The sequence below is a fragment of the Dipteris shenzhenensis genome, chromosome 32 (genome assembly GCF_047967505.1).
Source record: "Dipteris shenzhenensis isolate YYH24624 ecotype China chromosome 32, Dip_SZ_1.0, whole genome shotgun sequence".
Classification (NCBI taxonomy): domain Eukaryota; kingdom Viridiplantae; phylum Streptophyta; class Polypodiopsida; order Gleicheniales; family Dipteridaceae; genus Dipteris; species Dipteris shenzhenensis.
In genome coordinates this window covers 4,686,978-4,705,897 of record NC_141627.1, presented here as the reverse complement: position 1 = coordinate 4,705,897, position 18,920 = coordinate 4,686,978, and the positions used below count along the sequence as shown (strand labels likewise).

Here is an 18,920-nt window from a genome sequence, read left to right as displayed (position 1 = left end):
GCCAGGTTGGACCTCGCATCCAGGGTGGTGGTTGTCAACCAGGTTCTATTGGCCACGGCTTGGTATGTTTGCTCCTATTGGTGCAATTCCAGGGATTACATCACTCAGCTCATAAGGCCTATAAGGATTTTTTTATGGAGTGGGCAAGATGGCATAGCGGCACTATTGCCAGGGTGGCTTGGGAGACCTTGATCCTTCCCATGCAGGAGGGGGCTCTCAACATCATAGAACCCAATTTGCAATGCAAGGCCTTGCTTTGCAAGTTTGTGGTTAGAGGTTTTTTGCTTGGGGATGATCCTTTGATAAATAATCACTAAGATTATTTTACATTGCTTTGGAAGATAGACTCTCTTTAGTGGATCATGGACCAGATTTATTTCTTTCCCTAGAGTAGAAAGAGATCAGTAATTAACATATCAAAATTGAAAATCAACATCCAAAACTCTTAAAAAATCAAATAGTATTTAAGGATATCAAAAACTGCTATTATTAAAGGAAACTCAGCTATACAATAAAGCAAACATCACATGAATTTTGGAGATATTATATCTTGAATGCATGGTTAGATACATCTACTCGATTAGGCAAGTGCAGATTATACATGGGAGTTTCTTGTTGTATGCATGTATTTATGATATCTACCTGCTGATTTAAACTCATGGATTGAACTGATGTGTTTTGCCCTTGTGTAAAAACCTCTTTCCAGTCTTGTAACCTGAAAGAACATACCAAAACATCCATCATGTAAGATTTTATTATTTGGGGTGTCTATATGCTTCTTATTGATTAAACAAATAGCAAAAACCAGTCAAATTTTCATAAAAACTGAGTCCAAGTCTATAATTTGGTTGCACAAATCCCTGAAAAATGGTTCAAAGCAACCAAAGGTAAACATGCTTTAATAACCGGCAAGAGACTCATGCAATGGAATATTAACTAGGCATCTAAACAAAAGAGCAACATGGGTGGATTTTAGCGCTGTATAGTATCAAATCTTTGACAAAGAAATGCTTGATTGTGGTTACAATACCTTAGGGACATTATCAGCCTTAGTGATGTAAGAACTCCATTTGTAAGATAAACTGTTAGGGGATAACCTTTGTATGAGAACCATAGAAAAGGGGGTTGGCCAGGCAACTACTACCTGTCACCACCTTTGCATCATGCAAAAGACGTGGATGGCCAATGCCATCATAGAGGTCTTGTTTTTGGTAGTGTTGTCTTCCTCATGAGATCAGGTTGTGTAGTGGCAGCTATTGAAACCTCTCTTGCTTTGTTGAAGGGGAAGGTGAAAAAATATTGCTTTGCATAACATTACGGAATATTTCTTTACTTCATAGATTTTGAAAGAATAAAAACTGAAATGTACAATGTTGCTTGAGAAACGATGAACACATGATAAAGGGGTCAAGATAGCCTCTCCCCCTTATCCCTGCTCTTATTACAATGAGATACAAGACCAAGGTGTTGAAGTAAATATTATAACACCTTCCAAACTAAGAAGGACTTAGATTATAGCCGGAGCTATGTACAAGGCATGAAAATGAAGCTCAAAGCTGACCAGTAAGTCTATATACACAACAGTGTCTCAATAGATAGCCTAGCTATGGTGCTCAAGGCTCTAGGGGTTCTCCAAACTCAGAGGTAAGGTGCCTGCATAATTAACATTTCTTCCACACATCAGTAATACTTAGCCAATGCTTTGAAAAAGAAGGTTTTCATAGAGCATAACTATGTGCTTCTAGATCTCTGATGCAACTTTAAAAGTTATGCAGAAAACAATGTCAATCTACTATACATTTGCCTCAAAATTTGAGTATAGCTATTGGGAGGGTGGGATTTGCATGGGTAAATGTGCTACTGCAGGACTTGTGTGGGAAACAACAAAAGGGCTACAGGAGGAGAAAAAGGGGCTGCTACAGAGACTACTGCAGGAGGTGCAGAAAGGGTTGCTGCAGAGGCTGATGTAGGAGGAGCAGAAGGGGTTGTTGCAAAGGCTGTTGCAGGAGGAGAAAAAGGGGTTGCCTCTGCAAAGGCTTCTGCAGGAAGAGCAAAGGGCAGCTGTAGAGGCTGATACAAGATGAGCAGAAGGTGAGGCTGCTGCAGAACAAAACATGCTGTTGTAGATGTTCCTGAAGAAAGATTCAAGAAAGAAACATATACTTGAGTCGATACATTCTAGGCTGCTGCAGGAGGAGCAAAAGGGCTGCTGCAGAGGCCATTGTAGGAGAAGCATAAGGCATTGTTGAAAAGGCTGCTGCAAGAGGAGCAGAAGGTGTTGTTGCAGAGGCTGCTATAGGGGGAGCAGAAGGTGCTGCTATAGACGTTGTGTGGAGAAGGAAATACTGCAGGAGCTGGAGAGGAGTTTGCCACATCAAAGGGGTGAGAGAGTGTGACCAAATGAAGGGGATGAGGGGTTTGTTTTATAAATGTAGGAGGGGACAGCTTCAAACATGGAAATTTGCCGCCATTTTGGCATTTTTTTCCTCCAAAGCAAAGACTTATATTAAGTATGAAAGAAACTCCATGAGCAAAGCTCATGGCAGAAATACATTATATGAAAGCTCATGGCAGAAGACTTATACTAAGTATGAAAGAAACTCCATGAGCAAAGCTCATGGCAGAAATACATTATGCAAGGGATAAGAAGCCAAACGTCCAAGAGGACAAAAGGTGTGCTCATGCAAGCGAGCTAGAAAAACCAAGGTTGAGGCTGAAAGTGCCACCTCAACCCTACGGAGGACTCCAAGAAAAACGGGGAGCCACTCCAAGAGTCCTCTTGGTAGAAGCCACCAAAAAAGACCGCTGCATGCTTACCAAATGGTTGTCAAGGTGTGTACAGTATCTATCCAAATGCTGGCCAATGTGTGTGATGGGTGTATCTATGAGCCATCCAAGCCTCTGTGCACCTGGATCCCCAAATATGCCACTTTGAAATTCTCACCCAAGTTTCCCAAGAACTATCGACCGAGGCATGTGCAGCTCTGTAAGGAGAGCCGGAAACATAACCCAGACAGCATGATTGAACTAGATGTCATTGAACCTAAAGAGCGCAAGAAGAATCATGTCTCTCATAAAATACCTGAGGCCCCGAAAGAGAGAGCCAAGCCACTGAGCCCTAGGTCATGAAGAAGGGAGAAGGAACAAAAGTGCTGAAGAGACTAGGAATCCCCTTCTAGACAGTCCTTGCCTAACTTGAGTCCCATAAACAATGCTGAATATACTCCATAGTAGAAACACAATGAGGGCAAGTAGAGGCTTCCCTAAACATGGACCTTGACTGGTTTGCTACAATCAATTCGTAGATGGAAAGCTAAAAGACGAGAGCAATTTTTCTATTCCTGAGGGATTTTCAAAGTCTCTTCCAAAATGATTTGTACAAGTCAGCAAAAATGTGAAAGTTCTCCCAATGATAAGTTCTGGTGGGCTTCCAGCCTCTCAGGTTGAGCTACAATTACCTAGCATTAATTATCGTGCAGCGAAAGAAGAGGAGGCTCTTCTCTTGGTGTCCTACATAAATCCACTCCCCCATAGAGCCAAAACCTCCATGAGCCCAAGGGAATGTGATCCGATTTAGGGTCTAGATACCATCGTGATGCCAAAAAAATACTGCTCCACATGACCTACAACCCTGACAAGCTAAAAAGCAGCATCCACAAGGATATCCTCATCTGTAGACATGGACAAATATTGCCCCCAAGTGAACATCAAAGATCAAGGCATCCCCATCTGAACGTCGTGATCCTATGACCTGAAGTGGATACCTAACCTTATAAAGGCCCAAGCCAAATAGAGTGAGAGTAAGGCTTGCCATCTATATCAACCTTGCCATCTCCTTGTACTTCCTCTAAGGTGGCTTACTTATTGGAGTTTACGATCATCGGGAAGGTTTTTGAAATCCTTTCAAGAGCCTGCATAGGAAGTGGGACCTCTCTTCCATCTAGGCCACTACATATAATGAGAAGACCCAAGTGGTCTACCATGATCATCAAGTATAATGTCATTCCACATGATAGGCTGCTATCAATCTCTTCCCGGGAACTCTCACAGAGTACTCTTGAAGTTGCCCCAAGCTTTCAAGTTAGTAGCCAGAGGGAGGAGGAAACCTAAGACACGATGACTTAAAAATCGACCTAGAGCTATGCATACATGGAAAGAGAATAGGTCTATATGCATTAAATGATTTTTTTTTAAAAGGTTCGTGTCTTGGTAACATCCTTGACCACCACATGCACAGCAATGCCCTACTCTGCAAGTCTGGATCAATGACATTGAGGCCTTCCCTTGTGGTGGGGAGGATCAAAGTCTCTCAAGCCACCTGGCTCTATTTGCCGAGCCACCTAGCCCAATCCATAAAGAATTCCTCATATTCCTTTTAAGCTGAATGATGCAATCCCTAGAACCAATAAGAGCAAAAAAACCCTGCCATGGCGAACAGTACCTGGTTGACCACAACGACCCTGGAAGCAAGGTCAAGTTTGGCTAAACTCCAAAAGAGGAGCTTCCTCATGATACTCTTCAACACATGAGTAAATTGATGTGAAGGAGAGCTACCCACGCCGACCTAGCAACCCAAGTACCTGACAAAAAAACCCCTCTTTTTTTCTCCATGAAAAAGACTTCTATTAAGTATGAATGAAACCCACGAGAGCAAGCTCAAGGCATGAATAGACCATGATAATAGAATGCCCTAAATGAGCCAATAAAAGGCTCCTCCTAGTTAGCTAGAAAACAATCCAAGGTTGAGGCTGAAAGTGCCATCTCAACCCTGTTGTAGTCTCTGAAAAAAAGGAGCCACTCCATTCCTGAAGGAAAATAGCCCTCCTGGTGGAAGCTACCTGGGACGACCCTTGCATGGCCACCATGAGCATATGTACTATATCTAACCAAATGCTGGCCATAGTGTGAGAAGGGTGGACCTGAGATCCATCCAAGGCCTCTATGCATCCAGCTCTCCAAATGTGCCACACTAAATTACTTGCCAATATCTCCCAAGAAGAATCCAAAGAGTCATGCATGGGCCGGAAGGGGAAAAAAAGAACATCATATTGTGAGAAAGGTTCCACGAAGTATCGATGAATCGAAAGATCCCAAGAGGAGTCATGTCTCTCATAGAAGACTTGAGGCTCCAAAAGAGAGAGCCAAGCCACTGAGCCCCAGGTCATAAAGAAGGAAAAGGGAACAAAGATGCTCAAAATCCTAGCAATCCCCTCCATATGATCCTCATCTGTCTACAATCCCAAGTAGAGTCATCCTTGAATCTAGACCTCCACAAGTTCACTGCAATCCCTCCGTGAATAGAAAGCCAAAAGAAAAGAGCCTCTTCAAAAGAATTTTTTCTACAAACCAGCAGAAATCTAAAAAGCCTCCCAATGAGAAGCTCTTGAGGGCCTCCAACCTCTACAACTGAACTAAAACCTCTTGGCACTACTGACCATGTGAAGAAAGAAGGGGAGACTCTTCTCTCGGTGCCCTGCATCAATCCACTCCCACTCTCAGGGGTCCCACTACAAAAACTTTATGGGGATCCCTCCATAGAACCAAATCCTCCATGAACCCAAAAAGAGAAGAATCAGGTCCGATTCTAGGTACCACTGCGAATCTGAGCCTTGCTCCACTTAACCTGTGATCCTAACACGCTAAAAAGGATTTCCCAACGTAATATCATGTGTAGATCTAGAGCCTATCCCCTAACACAAAACATCAAAGATGAAGACGTCCTCGCCTGATCATCATAGTACTTATGGTGTGAAGTGGAATACCTGTCCCTGTGAAAGCCTCCATCCAAGTAGAGCAAGAAATAGGCTTGTCATAGGTATCAAGGGTATGGTTGTATCAATCTGTTGGATCCTTCCTATAATTTTTGTAAGGTGACTTCCTAATTATTATTTACAATCCTCTTGAAGTTTTTGGAAAGATTTTTAGAATCCCATAGAAGAAGCAAGGCCTCTCTCCCATCTAGACCACTGTATATAATGAGGTGTCGAGTGGTCTGCCATGCTCATCAAGTATGCTATCATTCCATATGACAAGCTTCCTATCAATCTCTTCCAGAGAGGAAGGAGAAATTCTCCAAAGAGTACTCTTGAAGCTGGACCAAGTTTTCAGGATAGCAGCCATATGAGGGGAAGACATGAGATGGGCTGAAGTAAAGATCCACCTGGTACTACCCATCCAATTTCCACCCTAAGAAATACAAGACTGTAAGTCTGTATGCAACAAGTAAAAACATCCACCTGGTACTACCCATCCAGTTTCCACCCTAAGAAGTACAAGACAGTATGCAACAAGTAAAAACATATTTCCTTGGATCTTGCCTAAGCATAAGTTACCTATAGCGTCTATTACATGTACCATCTAGTACACTCTAGAGAGAATTTCTTACACGCATCTTGAGCAAAGTAATCCAATCCCTAGAACAGCACCAACAAGAAAAAACAAAGTATGCCGTGGCCAACATAACCTGGTTAACAACCACCACTATCTCAGGGGAAGTCTCAACCTACAAATATCAGCTTGAGATCTAAGAAAGATACTCATAGCTTCAGCCACAAACAAAATAGGAAAGGAGCTAGAGGGCATCCCTGACAGACCGATTTGGACACTCTCTCCTTTGACCCCTTAGTAAGCACTTGGCTGTGGGCTAATCTGTACAAAGAGGAAACCCTCTAATTGACGCATCTATAAATCCAAAACAACAAAGGATGCCTTGCCAAAATCCCAATCAACCCTGTCATATGCTTCTCAAAATCCAAGATAGAATGGCTAGCCTTTGGCAGCTCTGCATAGCTCAATTTGAAGCTTCCAAAAACGAGCAGATACACAAAGTCCATCTGCGTCTCATGAGTAACATCTGGAAGAATGGGCTGCAAATGAAAACTAATAGCTTTAGCCAGCATTTTATGAATGGTGTTCAAGAGGGTAATTGGCCGATCCTCTACCACTAAAACACCTCCATATCCTTGCCTGCCTCTAGGTCCTCTACCGTCTCTAGCTAAAGAAGACCCCTAGTCCTGACCCTATAGCATTGCCACTGGAAAGAGCCAAGGGATTACTGCAAAAAACTAAACCTTGAGGGGTAATCTAGTCCTAGAGTATTGTCCATACCAACGGGGCGGGTCTATTAACCTACGTAGGCCCTCCCACCATGACTCAGGGATCGCTGCCAAACCTTGAGAAGGCTCTTCATCAAGGGAAAGACCCTTCCCTGTGAGGGGCATCTAAGAAAATCAACCAATGGGACAGCTGCCACACTGACCTCATGTACATGGGTGTTCCTGAGAAGCCCTCGCTAAAGAAATAGATTTTAAGGCTTGGAACCAAGTGTGAGGCCTCATTCTTGAAAATCCACCTGTGGGATGATTGCCATTGACCTCTTGTATGGGCAATTTCTTTCTTCAGGGAATGGAAGGATTCTCCTTTCTTTTCTGAGACTCCTACAGGGTTGAGGTGGCACTTTCAGCCTCGGCCTTGGTTGTTTTCCACCTCACTTTGAGGGGGTTTATTTAACCTCATGATTGATTTCATGACGTATTCCGCTTTGAGCTTTCTCTCGTGGGTTTTTTCTCTTACTTAATAGAAGTCTCTTTCTTGGGGGGGGGGGGGGGGGGGCAAAGCAAGAGCTTCCAAGGCTTGTAACATGTGTGACTCCATGTGCCATCCAATCCTGTCCATAAGAAGTTGCACACTAGGCACCTATGCTGCCCCTTGCAGCCCCTCTAAAAACACTAATAGGAGGCAATATACCAAGCCATAGCCAAAAGAACCTAGTTGACCACAAGGGCCTTGCCTGATAGAGAGAGTTTGATTGAGCTCTATGTTTGCTTACTGAGATGAAGGAGGCATTTTTCACTGAGTTACAGAGACTGTTTGAAGACTATGTGGATTTACAAGTGAACACAGTAATTACTAATAAGGAAAGCATTAAAGCGCTAGAGGATGTGGAGATTCAGCTTAAAGCCATGACAGATGAAGTAGATGGAGTGTTTATGTCAGGAACAAAAATTAGTGTGTTGAAATCTCAGCTCATAGAAACCTCACAGGCGATGTGTAGTAGTGTCAAAAAGAGGTTGATGGTAGTGTCTCACAGGCCGTATGAGGCTTTTGCCTCAGCTACATATACTGTGGATGTGCTAAACAACATGATACTCATCATGGAGGGCTCAGCGAAGAGTTTGGAGGGGGTCAAGAGAGCATTGGAGATGTATTGTGAGGCCTCGGCCAACTGGGCCAAACAGTTGGCTTTTTGTTACCTTACCACACGACGACCACCTGTCGACAAGTGTTGGCCACATGACGACATCTGTTGACCACATGTTGACCATGTGTCAACACAAGTCAGCCACGCGATCACACGGGTTCATCTAGGAGTACTATCCGAGGCAACCATGTATCGACACATGTCAACCACAGGTCGACCAGGAGTATCATGTCCAAAGTGATCTCATCAAGAGCTGCGCACATGGAGAGTGAGCTTAGCACATGGAGCAGTCAGGAGTATTTACATTTACACAGTGGTTCAGTGGTGCGGTGATCCAGCTCACCTGCACATGGAGAATTCACACCATCCTAACTAGAAGAGGCTGGCGAGTCAGGGAGTCAGGAAGTCGTCGTTGTCATCGAGAGAGCCAACGGTGCAACGGCTATCCTCAACAATTAAGGAGATAAGAGGATAACCAATGGGAAGAAAGGGGGGGATTCTCAGCGAAGAAGGGACCCTCCAAGGCAGGGGATGAGGATGAAGGAGAAGGTGGAGAGGGGAGGAGGGGGCATTCAGCATTCGGCACTGGAGCGGAAGAGAGGAGAGTGAGGAGAGATAGAGGCTAGAGCTACGAGCTCGCCAAGGAGAGAGTGTGGAGAGACTTGTGTGCACCCTTTGTCTACTATTCTTGTGACTTGCGACTTGTGACCTGGAGACACTAGTCCAGTGATATGTACTTTGGCCAACTTGGTCACTTTCTCATCTCTCTTGTCTCTTCCCGATATGGGGATTGTTCACCAGTGTAGGACGATATTTTCTTATTCTGCTTATGTTGTGGAGTTCGCCGGTGATTGTCATTTAGCATAGTGCACTCGTACGTCATCGTTCACTGCAGTATAGCATACGACACTCGCACACCACTGCACGGTGCACTCTGCGCGAACCATTGCATTAGAGCATTGCAACACTCATGCTTCTCACGCCAGTGGCCTTTGGCCTCCGGTAACACCTCCGGAAGGATAGGAACCCCTCCCCTCAAACAGTTTATGGCGATCACGGTGGGACACTGCTGGTGTTGAGTAGCACGAGTGAAGTGGTGATCTAGGGTCCTAGAGAGAGGTCTTATGCCGAGTAGTTCTAAAACATTTGAAGGAGCTAGTGAGAGAACTAGGAGGTACTTGAGGAGAGTGGAGAAAAGACTTCCGGAAGACCAAACTAGGTACAAGAAGCATTACGTGCAACGTAAGTTTGCGAAGTCCTCAACTTGAGCACAAAGTGAGCCCATTGGAGCAGTAGCCAGAGCAAGTAACTTCATCGACACTCTCATTGACTTGGATCAACAGGAACCCTGGTGGTCAAATCCGGACTCCGGAGAAGAAGAAGTGCAAAGCGGAGAACAGGTGAAAGAAGAGGGTACTAAGGACGAGGGCTCCTCAGAGACTCATCAAGGTCAAGGCATCCCCTCTCCTCCTCCTGCAATGATGTCTTCATCAACCACCTCTTCTACCTGAGTGGTGACTCCATCTACTCCCGCCTCGACCTCTTGTGGACAAGCTGCTACCTCATCTGTTATGCATAGCTCTAGGCTCTTAGCTAATCCTTCTTCTACATCTATCCCATTGGGAGGTACTTTTGCTCCGGCCATGCCTTTACCTACCATGATGGTTTCATCTCCCTTTCCATCCACACTGGTGTTGCCTTTTCCACCACCTCCTTCCTTCCCTTCCGCCTACTCATCCATGACTTCAACTCCGTCCCTCTCTTTCCCAAATGCTCTCCCATCCTCTTTCACCTCCACATCTTCCATGTTCTCACCCTTTCCCTCTGCAACACCGAGACCCCCCACTTACGCACTACCATCTGGGTACACTTCCGCTATGACTACATCAGTAGTGACTTCCCCATTGTGGTCCTCCACAGGAGGAGTTGTCGGGGTGGTCTCCTCCTTGGGAGCACCAACACTCATTACAGCCCCATCGGGACTCCCTCCAACTCTTGCATCTTCTCCAACCTCTCGGGTGGGGATGGCCGTTCTCAGTCCTCCAGACAGAGCTAGACTTCTCGAGCTACTCAACAAGGTCCACGTGAAGACTCAAAAGTTCAAAGGCCACCTCCATGAGGATGCGGAAGCTCATGTGAGGAAGTTCCTCACATCATGTACAGCTAAAGGTGTGGAGAATGAGCATGCGTTCCTTCACATCTTTCCCTTGTCATTGGAGGATGCCGCGGATGTATGGTACATCCAATTTCCTCCGGACCACTTCCAAACGTGGACAGACCTAAGGGAGGAAGTCTTACGTACTTTGAAGTTAGAAAAATTCGAACACATGATTGTCCAAGAGTTATCCACTGACACCATGAAGCCTGGAGAAAGCATCTCTGAGATGTACACAAGGATGAGGGTCTTGGCGGCAAAGATGTCTGTGCCACCTAATGATGCTGTCATGAAGGGATGGTTTTTGAAAGCATTACCCCCTACCATTGCTATAAGGTTGGTTGATAAACTCCTTGAACATGCCTCACTTCAAGACTTCCTAAAAGAAGCTGTCAAGATGGAATGGTTACAGCTAAGCTTTGCCTCATCAATGACTACGACCACCCAACTCCCAAGAGAGGAGGGATCATCCGCATGGCAGTAACTCAAGAAGGAGTTAGAAGAAATCAAAGAAGGCCTGAAAGATAGAATAAAGGTGGATGGCCAATCGTCCTTTGAGGCCCAAATTCGAAGTGGCCTTTGGTGCACAGAATGCAAGGGTTCTAACCATGGTTACTGGGAGTGCCCCTCCAAGCGAAAGGTACCTACTTCTACCTCATTTTGTACATTTTGTGAGATCCATGGACATGATGCCTCTGAGTGTAGGTACCTCAAAGGATTAAGGAAGCTTCTTCCAGAGTATACCTCGGGGGAACCTCTAGTTGTTGCAGTCAACAGAACGGTACCCATAACTTCTGGCCCAGCAGAAGTATCTCCTACTCCCCCTCTTGCACGAGCATCTGAGCCACCTCCTCGTCCTGTCATGCCGCCTCCATTGCTTCCGACTCCCCCTTTGTTTCAAGCTCCTACCCCCAATTCAATTGGTTCCCCTTATTTCTATCCTCAGCCATACTATGCACCGTACCAACCACCTATGTCGAGAGGTGGCTATGGACCCTCTTATCAACGTGGTCGAAGGGGTGGTTTCCGAGGGGGACGTGGAAGTGCAGGCAGAGGTACAAACTTTAGAAGACCCATCATGTGTTATAGATGTGGCGAGTATGGCCACTACCAAGATGATTGTACACAGCCGTTCGGAGGACCCTCTTGTACACAGTGCAACACAAACGACCACTACACCAGAGATTGTCCCAATGGAAGAGTGGAACCCGCATCCCAAGTGAATATGGTTGATGTAGTAGTGGCGAGGGAGGGCAACATTCGCCATTTAATTGGCGCAGTGTTGGGCGCTGTGACACGGTCACATACAAAAGGTGACAAATGTAAGGGCGACTCAGAGTCAGCACCGAAGACCTCAGCACCAATGAGTTCGACGAGTGTTCCCCCACTGAGGTCATTCTCCCCCTCCAAGGTACACAGTACGCCCAGGAATAGACCACCCATGCTGGCTTCTGATAGTGATTCAGAAACAAACTCAAAGGGCACACAGCCATTAAGGTCAACCACTAACTCTGGAAGTGCCTCATCCTCGGGTGATCACTCTATGCCTTTGAGGTATCTGGAGGTAGTAAAGGGTGTCACGAGAGATCTTCAAACAAGTTCTGAAGATGAAGGTAGCACACCCCAGTTTCCATCCCGCAAGTCCAGAACTGTGAGGTTTGCAACAGAAGTGACAACCCTCGGACAGCACTAGGATAATGAGGCACGAGTAGGTCCTCCCACTTTGTCCCCAACAGCACTCAACAGATAAGAGGCTATGGGGACAACACCTAGTCCTGCCCTAGAAAAAGGGAAAGGAGTGATGGAAGAGAAACCACTGGAGACAATGACTCACAGTTCAGACCTACATCCACATCCTCGTGTAAGCTTCGACCCTCGGCCAGAGACTAGGAGGATGAGGTTGCAGAAGGCTAATGCTAGTGTCCACCACTGCTCCCTGTTTGAAGATCTTATGAGTTTCAAACCCAACCTCACTCTACGACAACTTTGTCTATTGTCCCCCCAAATCAAGCATCAGACTATTACATTTCTTAATCGCCTCCCAGGAGGTCGACACAAGGAATCTACTCCGAGTGAGACAACACCAGAGACATTACCGGCTCAGCATGGGTCTACACCGGACCACTTCTCTGCCTACGCTGCCCTCACTCGTGAACAAAGTCCCAAGCTCACCGTGGAGATCCATGGAGTGGAGTTGAAGGACGTCTTCCTTGATGGTGGGGCAGCTGTGAACATTATGCCGAAAGGTACACTCCTAAAACTAGGGTTGAATTTGACAAGTGATGTTCACTTTCAGGTACGCATGGCTGATCAACGCAGAGTAAAACCAATGGGTGCAATCAAAGGTGTTCACATGAAGATTGGCGGAGTAACTTTTTTCTCCAATTTTGTTGTCCTTGATATGATCGAAAATGAACAAACTTACCCTCTTCTTCTTGGTAGGCCATGGTTGCAGTCTTCAAAAGCCATTCAAGATTGGTCAACTGATGAAGTTCGATTGCCCCTGGGATCCACATCCCTCAAAATAGATATGGTCACAGGGCAGGCAAGGCACATACCAATAGAACTAGGAGAGGAGGATTTTGAAGAACAAGCCGGAACCGAAGAGGAGCATTGGGCCTGTGGGGACTGGCCCAAGGGTGGTGACCAAGATATCAATGAGGAGACAACCCTAGAAGGATTTGAAAGTTTGACCTACTTGTTGGATCGGGCTGATCAAGAAGATGAGGAAGCTGTCATTTTGGATTGAATGGGAGCCCTGGGCTCCTTAGCAGTCAACATGGTGGAACTATGCCAACAAGAAGATCAAGAAGAACACCTACTTGCAGTATCAGAAATCCACCCAGAACGGGTCACTAGGGGTACTACAGTGGATACCACTGATCGTACTGAGGACAATGATGGTACTACAGTAAACATTGAGGATCGTCCAGTGGCCGACATGGAGGACATTGGTCAAAATGATGCTGACATTACTATAGGATACAATGAAGGATATACTGTAGACGAGGCCGGTACTACACAACCCACCAATGGTACTCCAGAGTACAATCATGGTATTACGGTGCACAACCATGGTACTACGGTGTACAACCATGGTACTGCTGAGTGCAATGATGGTCATACAGAAGATAGTAACACTAATGAAGACGAGACTGATGGCGATAGTGATTTAGAAGAAAGTGACATAGACATTGCTGAACTTGAGGAGAATCACCACCAACAGCTTGAGGTCTTGGGGGGACCCAGGGTGCATACCGGATACACAGGTGAGGACATGGCCGATCTCACTTTGCTTGACCTTTTCTTGTCAGAAGCCGACCACCCCTCAATTCAAGACCTTCCGGAAACCACTTATGAGGTGGAAGGCTTACCTTACCGGGGCATGCTGAAACAGTCACCGAGGCATCAAAGGCATACAACATCTGCAACATCTACTGATTCTACATCAGTCAATGCCTGAGAACCCCCCAGTTACTTACCCCCCATCTTGGTTGAGAGAAGTAGAGGGGGACTTTCCCCTTGAAGATACTCCAGCACATACAGGACTGAGAATGGGTGAACCAAGTACCTCAACATCCCAATGCATTGCCCCTGTTGATGAGGCACCGAACTGGCGGTATCTCAACATTGGAAGTGAGGACCAACCCAAGCATTTGAAGTTAGCCACTTGGGTCTGGGAACATGACTATCTTCTAGCTGCAGTCACCGACCTTTTTAAAGAATTTGTGGATGTCTTTGCTTGGTCCTACAAGGATCTGAAGGGGGTGCCAGCTGATTTCATGGACCATCGCATCGACTTATATCCGGATGCAGACCCTGTGATTAAAGGTCCATACTGCATGAATCCCAACTACGGCAAGGCAGTCCAAACAGATATACAGAAAATGGAGAAGCAGGATTAATCTACCCAGTCTATTACTCCGATTGGGTCAGTGGATTTGTCATTGTACCCAAAAGAGAGACCGGAAAACTTAGAATATGTGTTGACTATCGGAGTTTGAATGCTGCAACACGACGTGATAGGTTCCCCCTTCCCTTCACAGATAGAGTGTTGGAGACAGTGGCAGGACATGCTTTATACTCATTCATGGATGGATATAGCAGGTACAACCAAGTCCGAGTGAAAGAACAGGATCAGCCCAAGACTACCTTTGTCACTCAATGGGGAACATACGCCTACCGAATGATGCCCTTTGGACTATGTAATGCCCCGGCAACCTTTCAACGACTTGTAACCAAACTCTTTCAAGAGAATATCGGTAAGTTTCTTGAGGTATTTCTAGATGACTTCTCTATTTTTAATGGTAAATCGGCCTCCCATCTTGATCCGGCCATAGAAAATGATCATCTACATAAGTTGAGATGGGTCTTTGATAAGTGCAGAGAAGTGTGCTTCTGTTTGAACCCTGACAAATGTTTCTTTCTCGCCCTCCGAGGTGTTCTCCTTGGTCATATTGTTTCTGCTGAGGGCATGACCACGGACCCCGCAAAGGTAGAGGTGATCATCTCATTGCCCATCCCTTGTACACCCAAAGAGGTGAGAGGTGAAGTCCTTCTTAGGGCATGTAGGATATTACCACAGGTTCATACGTTTCTATGCCCACATTGCTATTGCACAGACAGAACTCCTACATCAAGACCGATCTTTTGTTTGGGCCACCCCACAACAACTACCCTTTGATGATCTGAAGCATCGCCTCGAGAAGGCCCCCATCCTCAAGCAGCCCGATTGGGATGTAATTTTTCATGTCCATGTGGATGCTAGTGGGTGGGCAGTAGGTGCTATACTGGCTCAACCTAACCAGGATACCAAGATTGATTTGCCGATCTACTTCGCGAGTCGACAACTCAACGGAGCAGAACGCAATTACAGTACCACAGAAAGGGAGGGCCTCGGCATGGTTTATGCCATGACCAAGTATCATCACTACCTCTTGGGCAACAAGTTTGTGATCATCACTGATCATCAAGCTCTTAAGTATTTATTGAATAAGCCTACTCTTGGTGGCCGGATAAGCAGATGGATTCTTCTTTTTCAAGAATTTGAATTCGACATTGTGGTGAGGGCTGGGAGACTGCATCAACCTGCAGACCACTTGTCCAGGTTACATTCCGGGGAACCAGCCACTAGTGTCACCGATGAATTACCCGATGCGGGCTTGTTCGGAATGACGGCACTACCTGATGAATGTCCGTTTGCAGTGGATTGCTTCCCATCATGATATGCCAACATAGTACCCCTCTTGTCTACATGTGGCTTTCCTCCAGGATTAACTCCAACAGAGAAACGCAAGCAGATCCTTCAAGCTGCTCCTTTTAAGTTGATTGCACGTCAATTGTACAAGCTCGGGAAGGACCAGATCTTGAGACGGTGTGTGCTTCCGCACGAGACACAATCCATTCTTGAAGAGGCACATGCTAGCATAGGTGGAGGGCATATGGCCTCAGATGCTACTGCTCGGAAGATCATGCGAGCAGGGTTCTGGTGGCCCAAGCTCTTCCGCGACTGCCATGCTCATGTGACCAGATGTGATTCATGTGAACGAGTGGCCCCAAGCCTAGAAGGCGTGAGTACCTCCCTCTCAAACCATTCACTCCGGTGCCTCCCTTCTATCGCTGAGGATTGAATTTCATTGGACCCATCTCTCCTGCCACACGCCGAGGGAACAAGTATGCTCTGCTTGCCACCGACTATGGAACCAAATGGGTCGAAGCCAACAAGGCAGTCAAGAACTGTACAGCCCAGGTAGTAGCCACATTTCTATATGACCAGATCATCTCTCGGTTTGGTTGTCCTGTTGAGTTGATGAGTGATAGAGGGTCTCACTTCCTAAATGACACCATTGCTGCACTAGTTCACCTGCTACAAATAGTTCACAAATTTTCATCTCCCTATTACCCACGTGCCAATGGTCTAGCTGAGAGCTCAAATCGCACAATGTGCGGGATCGTGCATTGACTTTGCCTAAGTTCTTTAGCCGATTGGGACAACATACTTCCAGCTGCTTTATTCACCTATCGAACTGCTTACAAGGCGAGTACTGGGTATTCACCCTTCGAGCTGGTTTATGGACTGGAGGCCGTTATGCCTTATGAATTTCATCTTGACACCCAAAGGATTCTTCCAGACAAAAATGACAACTTTGAAGCCTGCACAATGGAACGCTTGTGGGATTTGGAAGCACTAGCAGAGCATCGACGTGAAACAGTTTTCGCTCAAGAAGTGTGGCAGAAACGACAAAAAGCTTGGCATGACCGGAACCTCAGAAAAAGAAATTTCAAAGTTGGAGATTTAGTACTCTTGTATTCCAGTAAGTTTCTCAAACACAAACCTAAGTTTGTAAGTGGTTGGACAAGCCCATTTTTCATTCCTAAGCTTATCCCAAGTGGCGGAGTTTACTTGGCCACTTTGAAAGGTAGACTCTTACCTGCACCAGTGAATGGGTCACGCATCAAGAGGTACCATGATCAATGAGGAAACACCCTCCTAGTCCTTACATATACACTCTTACCTTCTCCTTCCTGGTGATATCTTCTCCCTCTGAGGGCCACTTTCTCTTTCTACAAGGGTCCTCCTCTCTGCCCCTGGTGCCACTTTCTCTCTCTACATGGCTCCTCCTCTCTCCCTTGGTGCCACTTTCTCTCTCTACATGGATCCTTCTCTTTCCACTCGAGTGTCACTTTGTCTCTCTAAGTAAGCCCTCGAATTTTCAACCCGAGCCACTTTCTCTCTCTAAATGACCACCCTTTAAATGCGGCCTCTCTTACAAAAACCTTCTCTTTCCACCCTCTGTCCGACTCCCCACCTCCCTCTTACAAAAACCTTCTCTTTCCATCCTCTATCCAACTTCTACCTCTCTCTTACAAAAACCTTCTCTTTCCACCCTCTGTCCAACTCCCTACCTCTCTCTTACAAAAACCTTCTCTTTCCACCCTTTGTCCAACTCCCTACCTCTCTCTTACAAACACCTTCTCTTTCCACCCTCTGTCCAACTCCCACCTCCCTCTTACAAAAACCTTCTCTTTCCACCGTCTGTCCAACTTCTACCTCTCTCTTACAAAACGCTTCTCTTTCCACACTCTGTCCAACTCCCACCTCCCTCTTACAAAAACCTTCTTTCCACCCTCTGTCCAACTTCAACCTCTCTTTTACAAAAACCTTCTCTTTCAACCCTCTATCCAACTCCCCACCTCCCTCTTACAAAAACCTTCTCTTTCCATCCTCTATCCAACTTCTACCTCTCTCTTACAAAAACCTTATCTTTCCATCCTCTGTCCAACTTCTACCTCTCTCTTACAAAAACCTTCTCTTTCCACCCTCTGTCCAACTCCCACCTCCCTCTTACAAAACCCTTCTCTTTCCACCCTCTATCCAGCTCCCACCTCCCTCTTACAAAAAACTTCCCTTTCCACCCTCTGTCCAACTCCCTACCTCTCTCTTACAAACACCTTCTCTTTCCACCCTCTGTCCAACTCCCACCTCCCTCTTACAAAAACCTTCTCGTTCCACCCTCTGTCCAACTTCTACCTCCCTCTTACCCTTCTCTTTCCACCCTCTGTCCAACTCCCATCTCCCTCTTACAAAAACCTTCTCTTTCCACCCTCTGTCCAACTTCTACCTCTCTCTTACAAAATCCTTCTCTTTCCACCCTCTGTCCAACTTTCACTGTCCAACTCCCACCTCCCTCTTACAAAAACCTTCTCTTTCCACCCTCTATCCAACTCCCTACCTCTCTCTTACAAACACCTTCTCTTTCAATCCTCTGTCCAACTTCTACCTCTCTCTTACAAAACCCTTCTCTTTCCACCCTCTGTCCAACTCCCCACCTCCCTCTTACAAAACCCTTCTCTTTCCACCCTTTGTCCAACTTCTACCTCTCTCTTATAAAAACCTTCTCTTTCCACCCTTTGTCCAACTCCCCACCTCCCTCTTACAAAAACCTTCTCTTTCCATCCTCTATCCAACTTCTACCTCTCTCTTACAAAAACCTTCTCTTTCCACCCTCTGTCCAACTCCCTACCTCTCTCTTACAAACACCTTCTCTTTCCACCCTCTGTCCAACTTCTACCTCTCTCTTACAAAACCCTTCCCTTTCCACCCTCTGTCCAACTCTCCACCTCCCTCTTACAAAAACCTTCTCTTTCCACCCTCTGTCCAACTCCCTACCTCTCTCTTACAAACTTTTTTTTTGGTAAAATCCATTGTATTTATATGCTCATAAATTTACAATATGGGAGGTCTCCCACACACTAGCAAAGAACTCCGAAAGAGAGCCCAATAGAAGAACTCAAAAACAAGTAGAGAACACTTCAAGGCAAGTAGCATCCAAATCCCTTGCAGCAATACTGTCATGTAAAGACTGCTTAAGGGACATTCTGAAGAAAATATATGCCTGAGGAAACTGTTGACCCATCCTAGAGTGCAGTCTCTGTGTCCAGATGGTCCATAATACCCAAAAGCGAGTCCAATGAAAGAAAAGGAGTAATGGAGACATCTGAGATGAGCAGCATCCAAACATCCAGAAAAGTTTCCCAAATCTGATAGAAGGGAACCGAAGCCGC

The 18,920-nt window shown here is 45.9% G+C and overlaps 1 protein-coding gene across 1 annotated transcript in view; it reads right to left on the bottom strand.

Annotated features, from left to right (window-relative positions):
* The window catches only part of LOC147880208 (uncharacterized), a 268,137-nt gene that overhangs the window by 22,379 nt on the left and 226,838 nt on the right, over window positions 1–18,920 (bottom strand). Inside the window, exon 13 of the mRNA XM_087370371.1 lies at window positions 643–715. Coding sequence (XP_087226497.1) covers window positions 643–715 — 73 coding nt within the window. The remainder of the gene's footprint in view (window positions 1–642; window positions 716–18,920) is intronic.